Source organism: Oncorhynchus mykiss, chromosome 19 (assembly GCF_013265735.2).
Source record: "Oncorhynchus mykiss isolate Arlee chromosome 19, USDA_OmykA_1.1, whole genome shotgun sequence".
Taxonomy (NCBI): Eukaryota; Metazoa; Chordata; class Actinopteri; order Salmoniformes; family Salmonidae; genus Oncorhynchus; species Oncorhynchus mykiss.
In genome coordinates, this window is record NC_048583.1 from 4,417,759 (window position 1) to 4,432,592 (window position 14,834).

The 14,834-nt window shown below is 42.4% G+C and overlaps 1 protein-coding gene across 3 annotated transcripts; it reads left to right on the forward strand.

Annotated features, from left to right (window-relative positions):
* The first annotated feature begins 942 nt into the window (after positions 1 to 942).
* Positions 943 to 5,927, forward strand: LOC118941418 (ubiquitin carboxyl-terminal hydrolase 37-like). 3 transcript variants are annotated; one of them, XR_005037632.1, is made up of 10 exons: positions 943 to 1,124; positions 1,385 to 1,516; positions 2,138 to 2,270; positions 2,380 to 2,516; positions 2,691 to 2,790; positions 2,920 to 2,999; positions 3,194 to 3,444; positions 3,890 to 3,971; positions 4,633 to 4,768; positions 4,838 to 5,927. XR_005037632.1 is itself a non-coding variant. In XM_036953992.1 (9 exons), the coding sequence occupies exons 1-9, from the start codon at positions 958 to 960 to the stop codon at positions 4,643 to 4,645; spliced, it is 1,095 nt and encodes a 364-aa protein (XP_036809887.1). In that variant the 5' UTR covers positions 943 to 957; the 3' UTR covers positions 4,646 to 5,927. The 3 variants fall into 3 exon arrangements, 2 of the variants coding, with proteins under 2 accessions (XP_036809887.1, XP_036809886.1); XM_036953992.1 differs by having other exon boundaries at positions 4,633 to 5,927; XM_036953991.1 differs by lacking the exon at positions 4,633 to 4,768.
* The last annotated feature ends 8,907 nt before the right edge of the window (positions 5,928 to 14,834 follow it).

Below are 14,834 nucleotides of genomic sequence, written 5' to 3' on the forward strand. Positions count from 1 at the left end.
TGTTATTTGAGGTTTAGGATAGATCCCTATGATTCTCCATTTTGGCCAACCTCTTCCTACTCTTATGACCCCCTCTTCCATTGGCTGGGGATCTGGGGGGAAAGTATTTAGCACTATCACATTTTCTTGTCAACAGAAAAAACGTCAGAAAGCAAATTCAGTTGATGTGGAGCAGAAGACAAGAAAGAAGAAGGAGAGGGGCACTTCATCCCCCTCTCCAATTCCATCTGACCGTTCTGAACGGAATGGCTCCGCTACCTCTGACCCCTCACCCTCTGACCAACTCTCCTCCCTCCATCCACCTCCCTCTCCTGTTAAATGTTCCTCTCAGCCTTGCTCTCCTGCTAAACAACCCTCTGTACCCCGGTCACCTGCCAAAAACCCTTCCCCAGTGAAATCCTCTCCAGTGGTGTCCCAGCCTAGTTCTCCCTCTCCTACCAACCCTCTGGACTGTCATGGAGACACCAGTCAGGAGGGCGCAACAGTCAGGTAATCCAAACATAAAGTACAGTGCCATCCTAGAGTCTCTTTGGAGAGTTGGGTTTAGTGCTACCAGACCAGGGTCAGTGTTAATCAACAGTATGAGTGCTAATCTAGGATCAGGTCCTCTCTGTCCATAATAATTCATTGATCTATGATCTAAAATGCAAAACTGGTCCTAGATCAGACTCCTACTCTGAGACACTTGATAAACACAGTCCCAGAAAGTTATTTTCCTGAAACTGTAGTTTTAGCCTCTTCTGTCTACATCTAGTGGATAAAGAGAGTACTAACCTATTGGCCTGGTCTACTTGGTACACTGCATTTATATGAACAGCAGTACTAAGCTGTGTTTATAGTACAGTACAGTATTTAATAGAGAGACTGTGTAGAGTGATAATATCTCTGTGTTGGAGGCGTTAGACCTGTTTCTCTCCTTCCTCCAGACCTCTGTCTCTGCAGGAACACTCTAGTCCAATGCCCCAGAGACCAGTCTCAGCCACCAGAAACATGACTCTTCCCAGGACCAGCTCAGCCACCAGAAGTATGACTCTTCCCAGGGCCAGCTCAGCCACCAGAGGGTCAGAAGAGACCCAGGGGGCCAGAGGAGAACGGGGGGAACTGGTCAACATGGAACTTCTTGGGTAAACCACAACACACTGCAAATGCATTGAATATAAGTTATTTTTTGTTTAGAGATCAGTGTCTGATATACTATGGGGATAAGGCTTACAATCTAGCATGTCCGTTTTATTAGATATTTATAAACCCATGAATTGGACATCCACTTCTTTGTGTTAAATATAATGTATCCCTTATCCCCTGCCATTATCATCACTTTATAGAGATGTGAAGGTTATGATTAATCTCTATGTTTGTACTGATGGCTGCTTCTTCTTCACAGGTTGCCTAACATTGGCAACACTTGCTTCCTTAACGCCACCCTGCAGTGCCTCCTGGTCCTGCCTTCCTTCTCAAAGGAAATCCTGCACCAGGAACAACTCTGGAGCTCCTCCCCCTTCTCCAACCTGCTCAGGTAAGGGAAGGCTCAGAAGCAGACACTCACCCCACACACCCATTAATTGTGGTCATAAATGAAAGAAGGGACACTCTTTTCACGCCACTTCTACAGAAAGGGATTGTCGTAGCAGGTTAGGAGAACACTTTCACTAATCCTAACCCTTTTCCTAACCTTAACCACTTCATATTTTGCTGTGTATTGTATTTATGGTTTATTTTCCAGTTTATTTTTGTTTTTGGAATCTTCATAACCAAGAGGAACAACAATGACACACTGATTATGATGTAGGCATTTTGTAGGCCAATTTGGAAAGTGTAGAATGACTACATGACCCATAATGCTCATTGACTGAACATTCCACCTTACCGTGGGAAATGTGGTAGTTTTTTTAAATGCTCTAGAATTGAGAGCAGTATCCAACCAAATATCTTAGGAGAATAAACAATACATTTTTGTTGTTTGGCTTCATTGTCCGTCCTCAAAGGTGAAATTGCATCAAATCCAATGAAACATTTCTAATGATGGGGTGCCACTAGATAAAACATATTTGTATATACTCATCTGCCTCTTCAGGCGTAAGCCAGTAGGTTGACACCATCCAGTCGGCTGCTAACTTACTCTCTGTCTCCCCTACAGGTGTCTGTCTGATGTGCACCGTTCAGGTCTACCTGACAGTGTGGCAAACCAGGCCTCAAAAGCAGACCTCATGTGGAAGGTCAAGTACTCCTTGTCGGGATACGATTTGAAGTATCTGGGGGACACGCAACAGGTAACTGAGGCACTACTCTCTTGTGTACGAGTGCTCTTCTTGCAAGGGTTCATTTTCTCTTTTTAATTTGCTTTTATCTTGGTGTGTTTCTTTCTCTTCCTCATCATAGGACGCACACGAGTTACTTGTCAATATGCTGTGCCAGCTGAAGGAGGAGGGCATGATTCTGAAGACACTCGGGATGAACTATACCTGCCCTGTTTCCCAGCTGGAGTTCCAGCTTGTGTCGGTGCGCACATGTACCAGGTAAGAGATCCCATTGGTTGTAGTGTATGTACTGAGAACATGATCTTTCTATATATATATATATATACAGTATATATTAATATTACAAAACACATGGCATAACAGAAACATTGTAGAGACCTGAAACAGAAACAGACTTGATGCATTTTTCTTCTCTTTGTCCTGCTTCTGAAGCTGTGGGCGCGAGTCGTCTACCAGAGAGGACTACAACCACCTCTCATTGGACATCAGCCCTGAGCGCACCTTGCTGAACAGCCTAGCACTCACTTTCAAAGTCAGCACTTAGGGCTCAGCCCTGCATGTAGAGACTAACACCCAGGGCAAGCTGCCCACTGCCTCAGAATACGCTATCTTATTATTGTAGTGGTATCATTCATTATGTAATGCTTTTGTTTCTAACCAGAGTGAACAGGTTGAATTCACATGTGAGGGCTGTAAAGGCCTCCACGCCTCAAAGGTGGAGCAGTTCCACACACTGCCTCTGTGAGTTGTCCCTTTATAACCTCTCATAGTACTAGCAGTGTTTAATGTCCTGAGCCTTTAGGAGTAGTTACCTTCCTGAGCAGGTTGTAGGACTTAGAGGTGAGCACCGCCAAACAAATTTCTCTCATCTGTTATTTTGTTGACTGGTTTCATTGTCTGTCTGTTCATCTCTCTTCCTCTCTCTTTCTGGGCAGTGTGCTGGTTCTGCATCTGAAGAGGTTTGGAGGACCTGGGGGGTTGGAGAAGCTGGAGGCTCCTCTTTTGTTTCCTTCGGAGCTGAGGCTCTCCACCCTCTGTGGGGACATGGTGCCACACCTGCACAGTGCCAGCCCACAGGCCCTCACCAACCAGGCCCCCAGCATCCAGGGGTCCATCCCCCAGACCCTCGCCAGCCAAGTCTCCAGCCCACCTGGAGCGGCAAAAGACAGCGCCCTCTGCTGTTCAGGTAGGTCATGGCACCATAACACTATTCTTGCTCCAACACCACACAAACCACCCACTCCCAAAACGGTCCTGCTGACAGAGAAGCTGGAAGCTGCAATTTAAAATGTTTCTCAGATATCTTTAGTGATGTATGGGAGCTGTTTTAGTCCAGAGCAATTCAGACAAGTGACCACGTTTTCACAGCTCTTGATATGTTTATTTGACCCCTCAGGTTCAAATGAGCAGGAACCAGGGAAAGTGTTGCTGACAGCCTCAGTGGTGAGAAGAGAGAGAGAGATAGAGAGAGTGAAACCAGTGAAAAATAAGTTATGACAGGACACTGAGATAGTTATGAAGAGTACACGATGTAGTAGACCTGTAGTAGACTAGTACTGTAGTAGACTGTAGACAGTGTGGTGGACTGTAGAGGAAATGAGAATCCTATGATCACATGTGTTTTCTTACAGAAGCAGAAGCCAGTACAGTCAGTGAATGGTTACTACCAGCTGACTGGCGTAGTCTCTCATTTGGGAGGCTCCGCAAACTCCGGTAAGTAAATACCATCAAACACACACATGCAGATGCACAATACATATGACATCAGCTGAATTCCAAATCACTCCCTTCTCCTTGGATCTCAATTTGCATAATAATTTGTAGACTGCAAATATACCGTAGGAACGCCAAACAGATATAATATTTGATTCATTTCAAACCTTGCTTACATTTGTGTACAACCACATACATCTCTTTATTGTGCGTGGGAACACTTTGAAACAGATTTCCAAAATGAAAATCACTTGGAGCTGATTTGCTGGTGTTTTTACAGTCTTTTAACAATTATGTTTTATTTGGACAGAAAACATAGGGGCCAAATAAAATCACCCTTGGGCCAAATTTGTCCCGCGGGCCGCCATTTGTGGAACCCTGTTTTAGGGGATAATTAGACCCTCCAACAGCCACTTCGGCCAAGCAAGCAAGGCTGCAGGCTTCAGAGTGAAGTGTCATCCCAACAAGCACTGCAATATGTTTAGAGTTTGCTCAATTTAATTCAAAAGAATGGAGAGGCATGCCTAATTTAATGCCATGTGTATTTGTTTATCTCTGATTTCAAAACATGACCAAAATGAACTGTTTAACTGTTACAACACACTCTATTACCCACAATAGCCTGACCCTTGACCTCTAGTCTCTCTTCCTTGTTCCACAGGGCACTACATTAGTGACATATTGCATGCCAGTGGAAACTGGTTCTGCTGTAACGACAGCCAGGTGTCAGTGTCCAATGAAGCCACTGTGCTGAGGACCAGAGCCCGGAGTGCCTACATGCTCTTCTATATGTTCAGGTACTGTTTACTCTCGCCATCTATATTCTTGTGTTGCTATTTATGTGTACGGTTCCTTTCACCCTACAGGGCAATAGAGCGGGAGGCCCCAGCACACAGGGCCTAACAGGGCCACCAGCATCAGCCCCAGCCTAAACAGGGGCAGCACCTGGACCAGCCTCCAAACACTCAGACCTGTCTCAACAGGGGTAGTACCAGGCCCACTCTCAAAACCCCCAGCCCAGCCTCAACCCTCACACACCTGCCTCAAAATGGGTAGCACTTGGCCCAACATCAACAACCCCGAGCCCAGCAACATCAGGGGCAGCACGGGGCCCAACATCAACACACCCAGCCCAGCCTCAACATGGGAAGAACCAGGCCCAGTCTCAACATGGGCAGAACAAGACCCAGCCCCAACACCCTCAGACCTGCCTCAACAGGTGCAGCATTCAGCACAACTTCAATCATGCTGCTCTTCAACACTAGCATGAACATTCTTTCAGTAGCTTATGTCATAAATACCTGCCCTTGATTTGACTACTTCACCTAATGTATAAACGTATAAAGTATACACACTAAATGTAGTACACATGTAGATGTGGTGGATAGAGAGTGTGATTATTTAGAGGATATAACATCCCTTCTATTTGGTTTGGTTTGAAATCCTCCTGTTGTGAAATACACTGTGGTGTCTAACCTCTTTTTCAGCATGGTCACACCGGAAGACCTGCAATATTAATAAAGACAAGCAAATGTAAGAAAATCCCATTTAAGATGATTCTGTTGACCGTTGTAACTCTTTAACACAGGAAGATTTATGGTCTGGGATTCAGGCCGGTCCTAACAGGAAACGTGACAAAGGGAAGCAGCTGTAATGGAGCCTTCTAACACCCAATCAGGTCTGGAGGAGGAATGTCACATAAAGATTCAGAGATGCTATGAGTATCTTTTGAAGTTACTCTCCAGTTGAATTTGAATAAATACAGACATGAAAATGCTGGGCTACGGATGTGACCTTGGTTCTGTGAGTAGAGTAACGGGTCACCAAACAACCTATGGGAACTCCTTCCCTTTATCGTGATGTGATTGAGATGCTTAATATCAACGATGTTTACAATGACGCCACACCCTTACTGTACCATTGTGACCTGTCACTATTAAAGGCTGTGTGACGTGACATACTGTCTTTTCTTATCTCACGTACACTCCCTTACGTATTTATTTGGACAGTGAAGCTACAACTTTTCATTTGGCTCTATACGCCAGCGTTTTGGATTGGAGATCAAATGTTTCATATGTGGTGATTGTACAGAATGTCACCTTTAATTTAATGAATGGTAAATAATGTTGAGTGAGAAAGTTACAGAGGATCATACACCCAAGACATGCTAACCTCTCACCATTACCAATAATAGGGGAGGTTAGCATTTTATATCATACCCCCAAGACATGATAACCTCTCACCATTACCAATAATAGGGGAGGTTAGCATTTTATATCATACCCCCAAGACATGCTAACCTCTCACCATTACCAATAATAGTGGAGGTTAGCATTTTATATCATACCCCCAAGACATGCTAACCTCTCACCATTACCAATAATAGGGGAGGTTAGCATGTTATATCATACCCCCAAGACATGCTAACCTCTCACCATTACCAATAATAGTGGAGGTTAGCATTTTGGGGGGGGGTATAATATTTATACCTCCGTAAATTTCTCACTCATCATTATTCCCAATTCATTCATGATTGTCTTTAATCATGGAATTCTATTCGTATTTACAATAAAAATGACTCCAAAGTTACACAATACATTGTTTACTATTACGCTTACATTTTAGTCTTTCAGCAGACTTACAATTAGAGCATTCATCTTAACATACAGTGCCTTGACACCCCTAGACCTCTTACACATGTTGTTGTGTTACAGACTGAATTTAAAATGCAGTAAATATATTTTTTCTCTCACTCAACTACACAAAGTACTCCATAACGACAAAGTTAAAACATGTTTTTAGAAATGTTTGCAAATGTATTGAAAATTAAATATACTATAGATTTTACATAAGTATTCACATCCCTAAGTCAATACTTTGTAGAAGCACATTTGGCAGCGATAACAGCTGTGAGTATTTCCTGGTAAATCTCTAGGAGCTTTCCACACCTGGATTGTGCAACGTGACCATTATTCTTTTCAAAATTCTTGAAGTTTGTCAAATTGGTTGTTGATCATTGCTAGACAACCATTTTCAGGTTTTGCCATAGATTTTCAAGTAGATTTAAGTCAAAACTGTAACTTGGCCACTCAGGAACATTGACTGTCTTCTTGGAAAGCAACTCCAGTGTATATTTGGTCTTCTGTTTTAGGTTATTGTCCTGTTGAAAGGTTTAGTAATCTCCCAGAGTCTGGTGGAAAGCAGACTGAACCAGGTTTTCCTGTTTTGCTCCACTCAGGTTTTCCTGTTTAGCTCCACTCAGTTTATTTTTCTTCTGAAAGACTCTCCAGTCCTTAACGATTATAAACATACCTTGACATACTGTATGATAGTGAAACTCTTTATCAGTCAACCACAGTGGATTAGAAACACTGGCCACCACGTGACTCCCACCAGCCTTAGTTTGATAATATACTACATGATATGACTCCCACCAGCCTTAGTTTGATAATATACTACATGATATGACTCCCACCAGCCTTAGTTTGATAATATACTACATGATATGACTCCCACCAGCCTTAGTTTGATAATATACTACATGATATGACTCCCACCAGCCTAAGTTTGATAATATACTACATGATATGACTCCCACCAGCCTTGGTAATATAATACATGATATGACTCCACCAGCCTTAGTTTGAATATATACTACATGACATGACTCCCACCAGCCTTGGTAATATAATACATGATATGACTCCCACCAGCCTTAGTTTGAATATATACTACATGACATGACTCCCACCAGCCTTGGTAATATAATACATTATATGACTCCACCAGCCTTAGTTAGATAATATACTACATGATATGACTCCCACCAGCCTTAGTTAGATAATATACTACATGATATGACTCCCACCAGCCTAAGTTTGAATATATACTACATGATATGACTCACACCAGTCTTAGTTTAATAATATACTACATGATAATACGCCCACCAGCCTAAGTCTGTTAAAATAATACATGATATGACTCATACCAGTCTTAGTTTAATAATATACTACATGATATGACTCCCACCAGCCTAAGTTTGAATATATACTACATGATATGACTCACACCAGTCTTAGTTTAATAATATACTACATGATAATACGCCCACCAGCCTAAGTCTGTTAAAATAATACATGATATGACTCATACCAGCCTTAGTGTGATAATATAATACATGATATGACTCCCACCAGCCTAAGTTTGAATATATACTACATGATATGACTCCCACCAGCCTAAGTTTGAATATATACTACATGATATGACTCACACCAGCCTTAGTTTGATAATATAATACATGGTATGACTCCCACCAGCCTTAGTTTGATAATATAATACATGGTATGACTCCCACCAGCCTAAGTTTGAATATATACTACATGATATGACTCACACCAGTCTTAGTTTAATAATATACTACATGATAATACGCCCACCAGCCTAAGTCTGTTAAAATAATACATGATATGACTCATACCAGTCTTAGTTTAATAATATACTACATGATATGACTCCACCAGTCTTAGTTTGATAATATAATACATTATATGACTCTATATCATATTACATACATACAGTACATACCTACATGAACTATTATACAACTCTATAGCTCTACTCTATTCCACAGGAGGAGAGAAAGCATCACACAAATCATTAGATACAGGGACAGAGTCAAAGGTGGCCTCTGGTGGACGTAGTACTAACTACAGGTACAACTGTAGTGTTGGTGACAGAGACCTGGGTGGATGTAGTACTAACTACAGGTACAGCTGTAGTGTTGGTGACAGAGACCTGGGTGGATGTAGTACTAACTACAGGTACAGCTGTAGTGTTGGTGACAGAGACCTGGGTGGATGTAGTACTAACTACAGGTACAGCTGTAGTGTTGGTAACAGAGACCTGGGTGGATGTAGTACTAACTCCAGGTACAGCTGTAGTGTTGGTAACAGAGACCTGGGTGGATGTAGTACTAACTACAGGTACAGCTGTAGTGTTGGTGACAGTGACCTGGGTGGATGTAGTACTAACTACAGGTACAGCTGTAGTGTTGGTAACAGAGACCTGGGTGGATGTAGTACTAACTACAGGTACAGCTGTAGTGTTGGTAACAGAGACCTGGGTGGATGTAGTACTAACTACAGGTACAGCTGTAGTGTTGGTGACAGTGACCTGGGCCCGGTTACCCAAAATAATATTAAGGGTAAGGGATTCATCTGAGAACAATAGGATCCTATTGTTGAAACGATGGACTTAGACAAAAAATGCTTTTGAGAAACCAAGGCCTTGGGCTGTAGAGCTCACAACCACCCCCACAGAGTCCTTCGCTAAGCCCAGACACACACCCACGCTGCCTGACCTGTCCACTACCACCAGCTCTACCTACTTTGAACATCAGGTGAAGCCGTAGTCCAACCTGGTCACATTCTTGGACCTGGGGCCTACTGCCCTAGAAGTGTTGAGGGTCCTATTGCCCTGGTATAGGCTGATGCAGATGATTCCTGTCCGGGAGAGACGAAGGTTGAATGTCATGCGTCCTCCGATACACAACCCAACCAGCCGCACTGCTTCTTAACACAGCGCGCATCCAACCCGGAAGCCAGCCGCACCAATGTGTCGGAGGCTACACCATGCACCTGGCAACCTTGGTTAGCGTGCACTGCATCCGGTTTACACAGCCCAACATCACATGCTCACTGGCGCTCAGTGGGTACAGGGAGCAGCACGAGGCTCTCCAGAGGGTGGTACGGTCTGCCCAACATCACATGCTCACTAGCGCTCAGTGGGTACAGGGAGCAGCACGAGGCTCTCCAGAGGGTGGTACGGTCTGCCCAACGCATTTACCGGGGGCACACTGCACAGCATTTGACATCTGGTGAATATGTGTATGTGACCAACACAATTTGATTTGATTTGAGCAGCAACGAGATCATTACGTCATCCAAAAACATGGCAGTCATTGAGTGACTATAAAAAGTACAAAAATCGGCCTCAGCGACAACTATTTGAGATTACAATGAATTGTTTTGTGCACAAAGGTTCTGACTAAAGTGTCTTATTAGGAATTTTCTAATCTGACTTTCCTATGTGGCTGTGTACGGAAAATCTATTTCTGGGTCGAGTATCTGATAAACTGCAGTACCGAAACCAAACTGTTGGAGCATTCAAAACCGTGCTTCTAGACCAGAATCCTGGCCCTTTGGAGGAGACGCCTGGTAGCCCACACTGGAGAGTGGTAAAATCTGTCACCTGGAGGGAGGAAGGAAGTTAAGAAGGGGAGGAAGAGGGAGAGGGTATAGACAATGCGAGAGAGCAAGAGAGCTTAGTCAGATAACTGATGCAGCTGATAACAACTGGTAGCTAACAGCAACCAATTCCTTTTCAAATCAGTGGCTGTGAGGGAGAGAGGATATGAAAAAAGGAGGGCATTTTAGTGTTTTGAAACAAGACCCTTACTTTGCTGACAACGGACAGGGTTACAGTACATCCGTTCCTGACGGGGTGCTGGCGGGCGCCGTGAGGCTCACCGTACTGTTGGCTGCACCGCCCTCAGTCACCATGGAGATGTTGCCAGGGAAGGAAGAAGTGAATCTGGAATTGTTGGTGGCTCGGGCGGTAAAGGTTCCTCCGGTTCTGTTGGCCGTTTCTGCAGTGAAGCGTACTGAAATGGTGGAAAACTATGGACAAAACAGGGTGTACACAAATGAGGGGTTAGGTAATAGTAGTATTGATAAATGAGGCCTCAAAGCTCTGTTGGTACAGTCCGATCTGCTGTCTCTCTAGTTTTTAGTCTTGGTCGAGATGTAGAACCAACCTTCAAAATCATCTCTCTTCCTCTGTAGCTGGTCTCTCTCTTTAGTTAAGTTGTTGTAACTTGTCTGTAGCTGGTCTCTCTCTTTAGTCAGGGTGTTGTAACTGATCTGTAGCTGGTCTTTATCATTAGTCCGGGTGTTGTAAAGTGTCTGTAGCTTGTCTCTCTTCTCAGTTAGGTTGTTGTAACTGGTCTGTAGCCGGTCTCTCTCTTCAGTCAGGTTGTCTTAGATTGTCTGTAGTTAGTCTCGTTCCTCAGTAAGGGTGTTGTAACTGTCACATAGCTGACAGATGTGTCATAGTGCCGATCTCACCGTTCCCCCCAGGGCCTCTGCACTGATGTAGATGTCCACAATCCTTTTCTCCATATCACCTCTGTCAAACCACATTGGTCAAAATCTGGCTTGGTATAGATGGCCTCAAAAATTTTCAACAATGTTGCCTTAACTATAGGGAAGTATCAAAATGATGAAATGGTAGTTGTGGCTATGCTAATACATGAAATAGAACAAGTTTACTTACTTGTTTGCATGTGTGAGTGTAAGAGATTGTTACAGTGGTATTTGTTAAACCATTCTCTGCAGAACAATATAAATCATTCCATGTCTCTACATGGTCATCTTGTCCAGAGTATATCTCAACACAGTCCTCCTGCCCAGGGAATGGGACTTGCTATTTGTGATGATGGACAGGACACTATCATACCAGGAAGATATAGATCATAGAGGGGAAGTGGAGAACAAAGACTAGCTGGTAACATATATTACATATCATATGTAACAGCCCCAAGATAATTCAGGGAGTATCCAGAACTCCTCCTTCCTTTCACCTTTCTGCTGATTTGGACCCTCTGTTTACTCCCAAATATACATCAACATGTTCAGGAGGTCCAGAACTACAAACATGGGTCATTATAATGTCCATACAATAGATTTTACACCACAAGATTACACCAAGTGGTTATTGAGGGTGGGTATGCTTAACCAGTGAGGATCAACCTGATTGGTTGAGGAGTTTTTTAGTGACAGCTGGTTGAACCACTGAAAATATCCACTTCCCTTCCCTCTTTTGGGACCCATATAAGGTAACAACAGTCAAATATGAGCATTTGATATTGTGCTTATTTGTAACTTGACAACAAAGACTGACTGTCAAATATTATTAAGTACCATTGTTTGATATCTCTATTACACTCATTGGTTGGTGATACAGTCACCTCCTCCTATACAGTGTATGTAATGGTGGTTTGGTACTGTAGAGAATGTCATCACCAGGCCTAAAGTGGAGCATGTAAATATCTGCAGAATATATTTTAATGGGAAGTTATGTGAATGCACAAAGTCAAATGTACTGAATTCATGTTGAACTACAAACACATTCAACAATATGTGTATGCATGTGTGTATGTGCATGTGTGAGTGTGTGTGAGAGAAAGACAGAGAGAGAGAATGAAGGAGGAAGTTGTGTACATTGAAGGCTGCTGTATGTGTTTGCCATCACCATTATCAGGCTGATGTGAAGACCAGTACCTACAGGGTTAAAAACAGTCAGATATCATGGTTAATACCAGTACCTACAGGGTTAAAAACAGTCAGATATCATGGTTAATACCAGTACCTACAGGGTTAAAACAGTCAGATATCATGGTTAATACCAGTACCTACAGGGTTAAAAACAGTCAGGTATCATGGTTAATACCGGAACCTACAGGGTTAAAAACAGTCAGATATCATGGTTAATACCAGTACCTACAGGGTTAAACACAGTCAGATATCATGGTTAATACCAGTACCTACGGGGTTAAAACCAGTCAGATATCATGGTTAATACCAGTACCTACAGGGTTAAAAACAGTCAGGTATCATGGTTAATACCAGAACCTACAGGGTTAATAACAGTCAGATATCATGGTTAATACCAGTACCTACAGGGTTAAAAACAGTCAGATATCATGGTTAATACCAGTACCTACAGGGTTAACAACAGTCAGATAGCATAGTTAATACCAGTACCTACAGGATTAATAACAGTCAGATATCATGGTTAATACCAGTACCTACAGGGTTAAAAACAGTCAGATATCATGGTTAATACCAGTACCTACAGAGTTAAAACAGTCAGATATCATGGTTAATACCAGCACCTACAGGGTTAAAAACTATAAGACATCACAGTTACAACATCACAATCCTAAACAATATACAGACATGTTTCATCTTACAGTAACTTTGTTGATTGCCAGACCAATCCAGACCCTCTTCTTGAGGTTGAAGAGAAATGTCTGTTGTTGAGAAAGATAAATATATACAGTAAATATATTTATCCACAGTATATGCATGATCATATCTCTCTCTCTCTCGCTCTCTCTCTCTCTCTCTCTCTCTCTCTAATCACCAGGTCTGCTCTCCTTCCAGGTTTTATTCTCAGTAGACAGGAAGTACCAACTGGATTTTAATTTCTGCCAGCCTTCAGGACAGGTTTGTTCTTCAAGATGAAAACATGAATTTCCTTCAACTTATCACGCTGGATACTTACTTAGTTAAAAATACAGACACACGATAAAGTGTATGGGATTTATGAAAATGTATGACTGTAGGTTTACTCACTGAGATTGGTAAGCCTCCCACTAAGAAAATCTCTCTGTCTGTAGCTGGTCTCTAACTTTAATCAGGTTGTTGTAACTGGTCTGTAGCTGGTCTCTCTCTTTAGTCAGGGTGTTGTAACTGGTCTGTAGCTGGTCTATCTGTGTTGACTTGTGATGATCAATGGCTCCATCTGTAAAAGGGAAAAGTTAATCAAACATGTAACTAAAACACCATTAATGAGTAAGTATGATTAAGTAGGCTACTCAAGTCTCAGTGACAACATACTAAACTTACAGTAGACAGACAGGCCTATGGTCCCAGCCAGTAGGAGAACACACAGCAGCCCCAGACACACTGCAGCAACTCCAGAGGGTCTCTTCCACCACTGAACATGTACTGAATCACAAATGATTAAACATCTGTGGTAATGTGTTTTACTGTATCATCCAGGATTGAGACAAATAAAGGTATGATACTACAGGTTACTCTCACCTATTTAATGTGTGTGTGCGTGTGCGTATGTGAGTGTGGTCAAATACAGTAACTTATTCTTCTAACCTCAACTCTAATATACATCTTGTAGCTGTGTCTTCTCCATGGACTGTCCTGCGTCTGTGTGACTTACAGTGGTTCCTCAATTAAACGTTTTGCGATTATGCCGCAGGATTTAGAGGTCATTTGTGGTTTAGTATGTTACCTTGAGTCACTGCTTCATTGCTCCAGACCACCACAAGGGGGAGTCAGAGGACTGATTATGCTTTTGGGTCCCAATGCTTAATGTGTCTCTACCTGAATTAATGCTGTCAATGAATGAGCAGTATAAACCAAATATGAACTGATAATTGTGCATTCAAAATTGGATTTCAATGAACTGAATGATGAGGATGAAGAAGGTGATTGAATGTAAAACAATAGTGTCGGAATTGCTATTTCTCTGTCCTGCACAAACTTCCGAAAAATACCCCTATTTTTTTGTTTCCACTTGGTCAGACGAAGCTGTAACTGGACAGTAGCAGTAACTGAAACTGTAGTTAGATTAGGTTTTTATTCTAAGACAAATGAAAATGTTAAATTATATTCTTAACATATATATGTGTAGGCATACCGTGGAATACAATCGATACTTTACTAAAAACATGAATGTGTTTTTGCAGAGCATCCGACCATGCAGACAACCATCCGTGGAGATCGGTGGACAAAGGGCTGGACAACGGGCCACACCCATAAAACACATGGTTCCCATGAAAGAGGTTGGTTTTGCTACATTCTTAAAATGTGTTTCTGTTCGCAGCATTTGTGTGTTGGAGTCACTTTTCATTCTTAATTGATCTACCATTTTTATCATAGGACACCACAATCGATGGGGACGCAGAGCAGTACCATTCTGCTCATCTAATGAAGGTGCATGTGAATCAGTATCACCCATTATTTGCAGAGACAGATACTTGTATATTTTATTTAA

Excerpts from the sequence above, each read along its gene's own strand:
- LOC118941418 (XM_036953991.1), top strand. The coding sequence starts at position 958 with ATGCCCCAGAGACCAGTCTCAGCCACCAGAAACATGACTCTTCCCAGG. Across the intron at positions 2,517-2,690 it reads TCGGTGCGCACATGTACCAG|CTGTGGGCGCGAGTCGTCTA; the intron begins GTAAGAGATCCC and ends CTGCTTCTGAAG. Across the intron at positions 3,445-3,889 it reads CAGCGCCCTCTGCTGTTCAG|AAGCAGAAGCCAGTACAGTC; the intron begins GTAGGTCATGGC and ends GTTTTCTTACAG.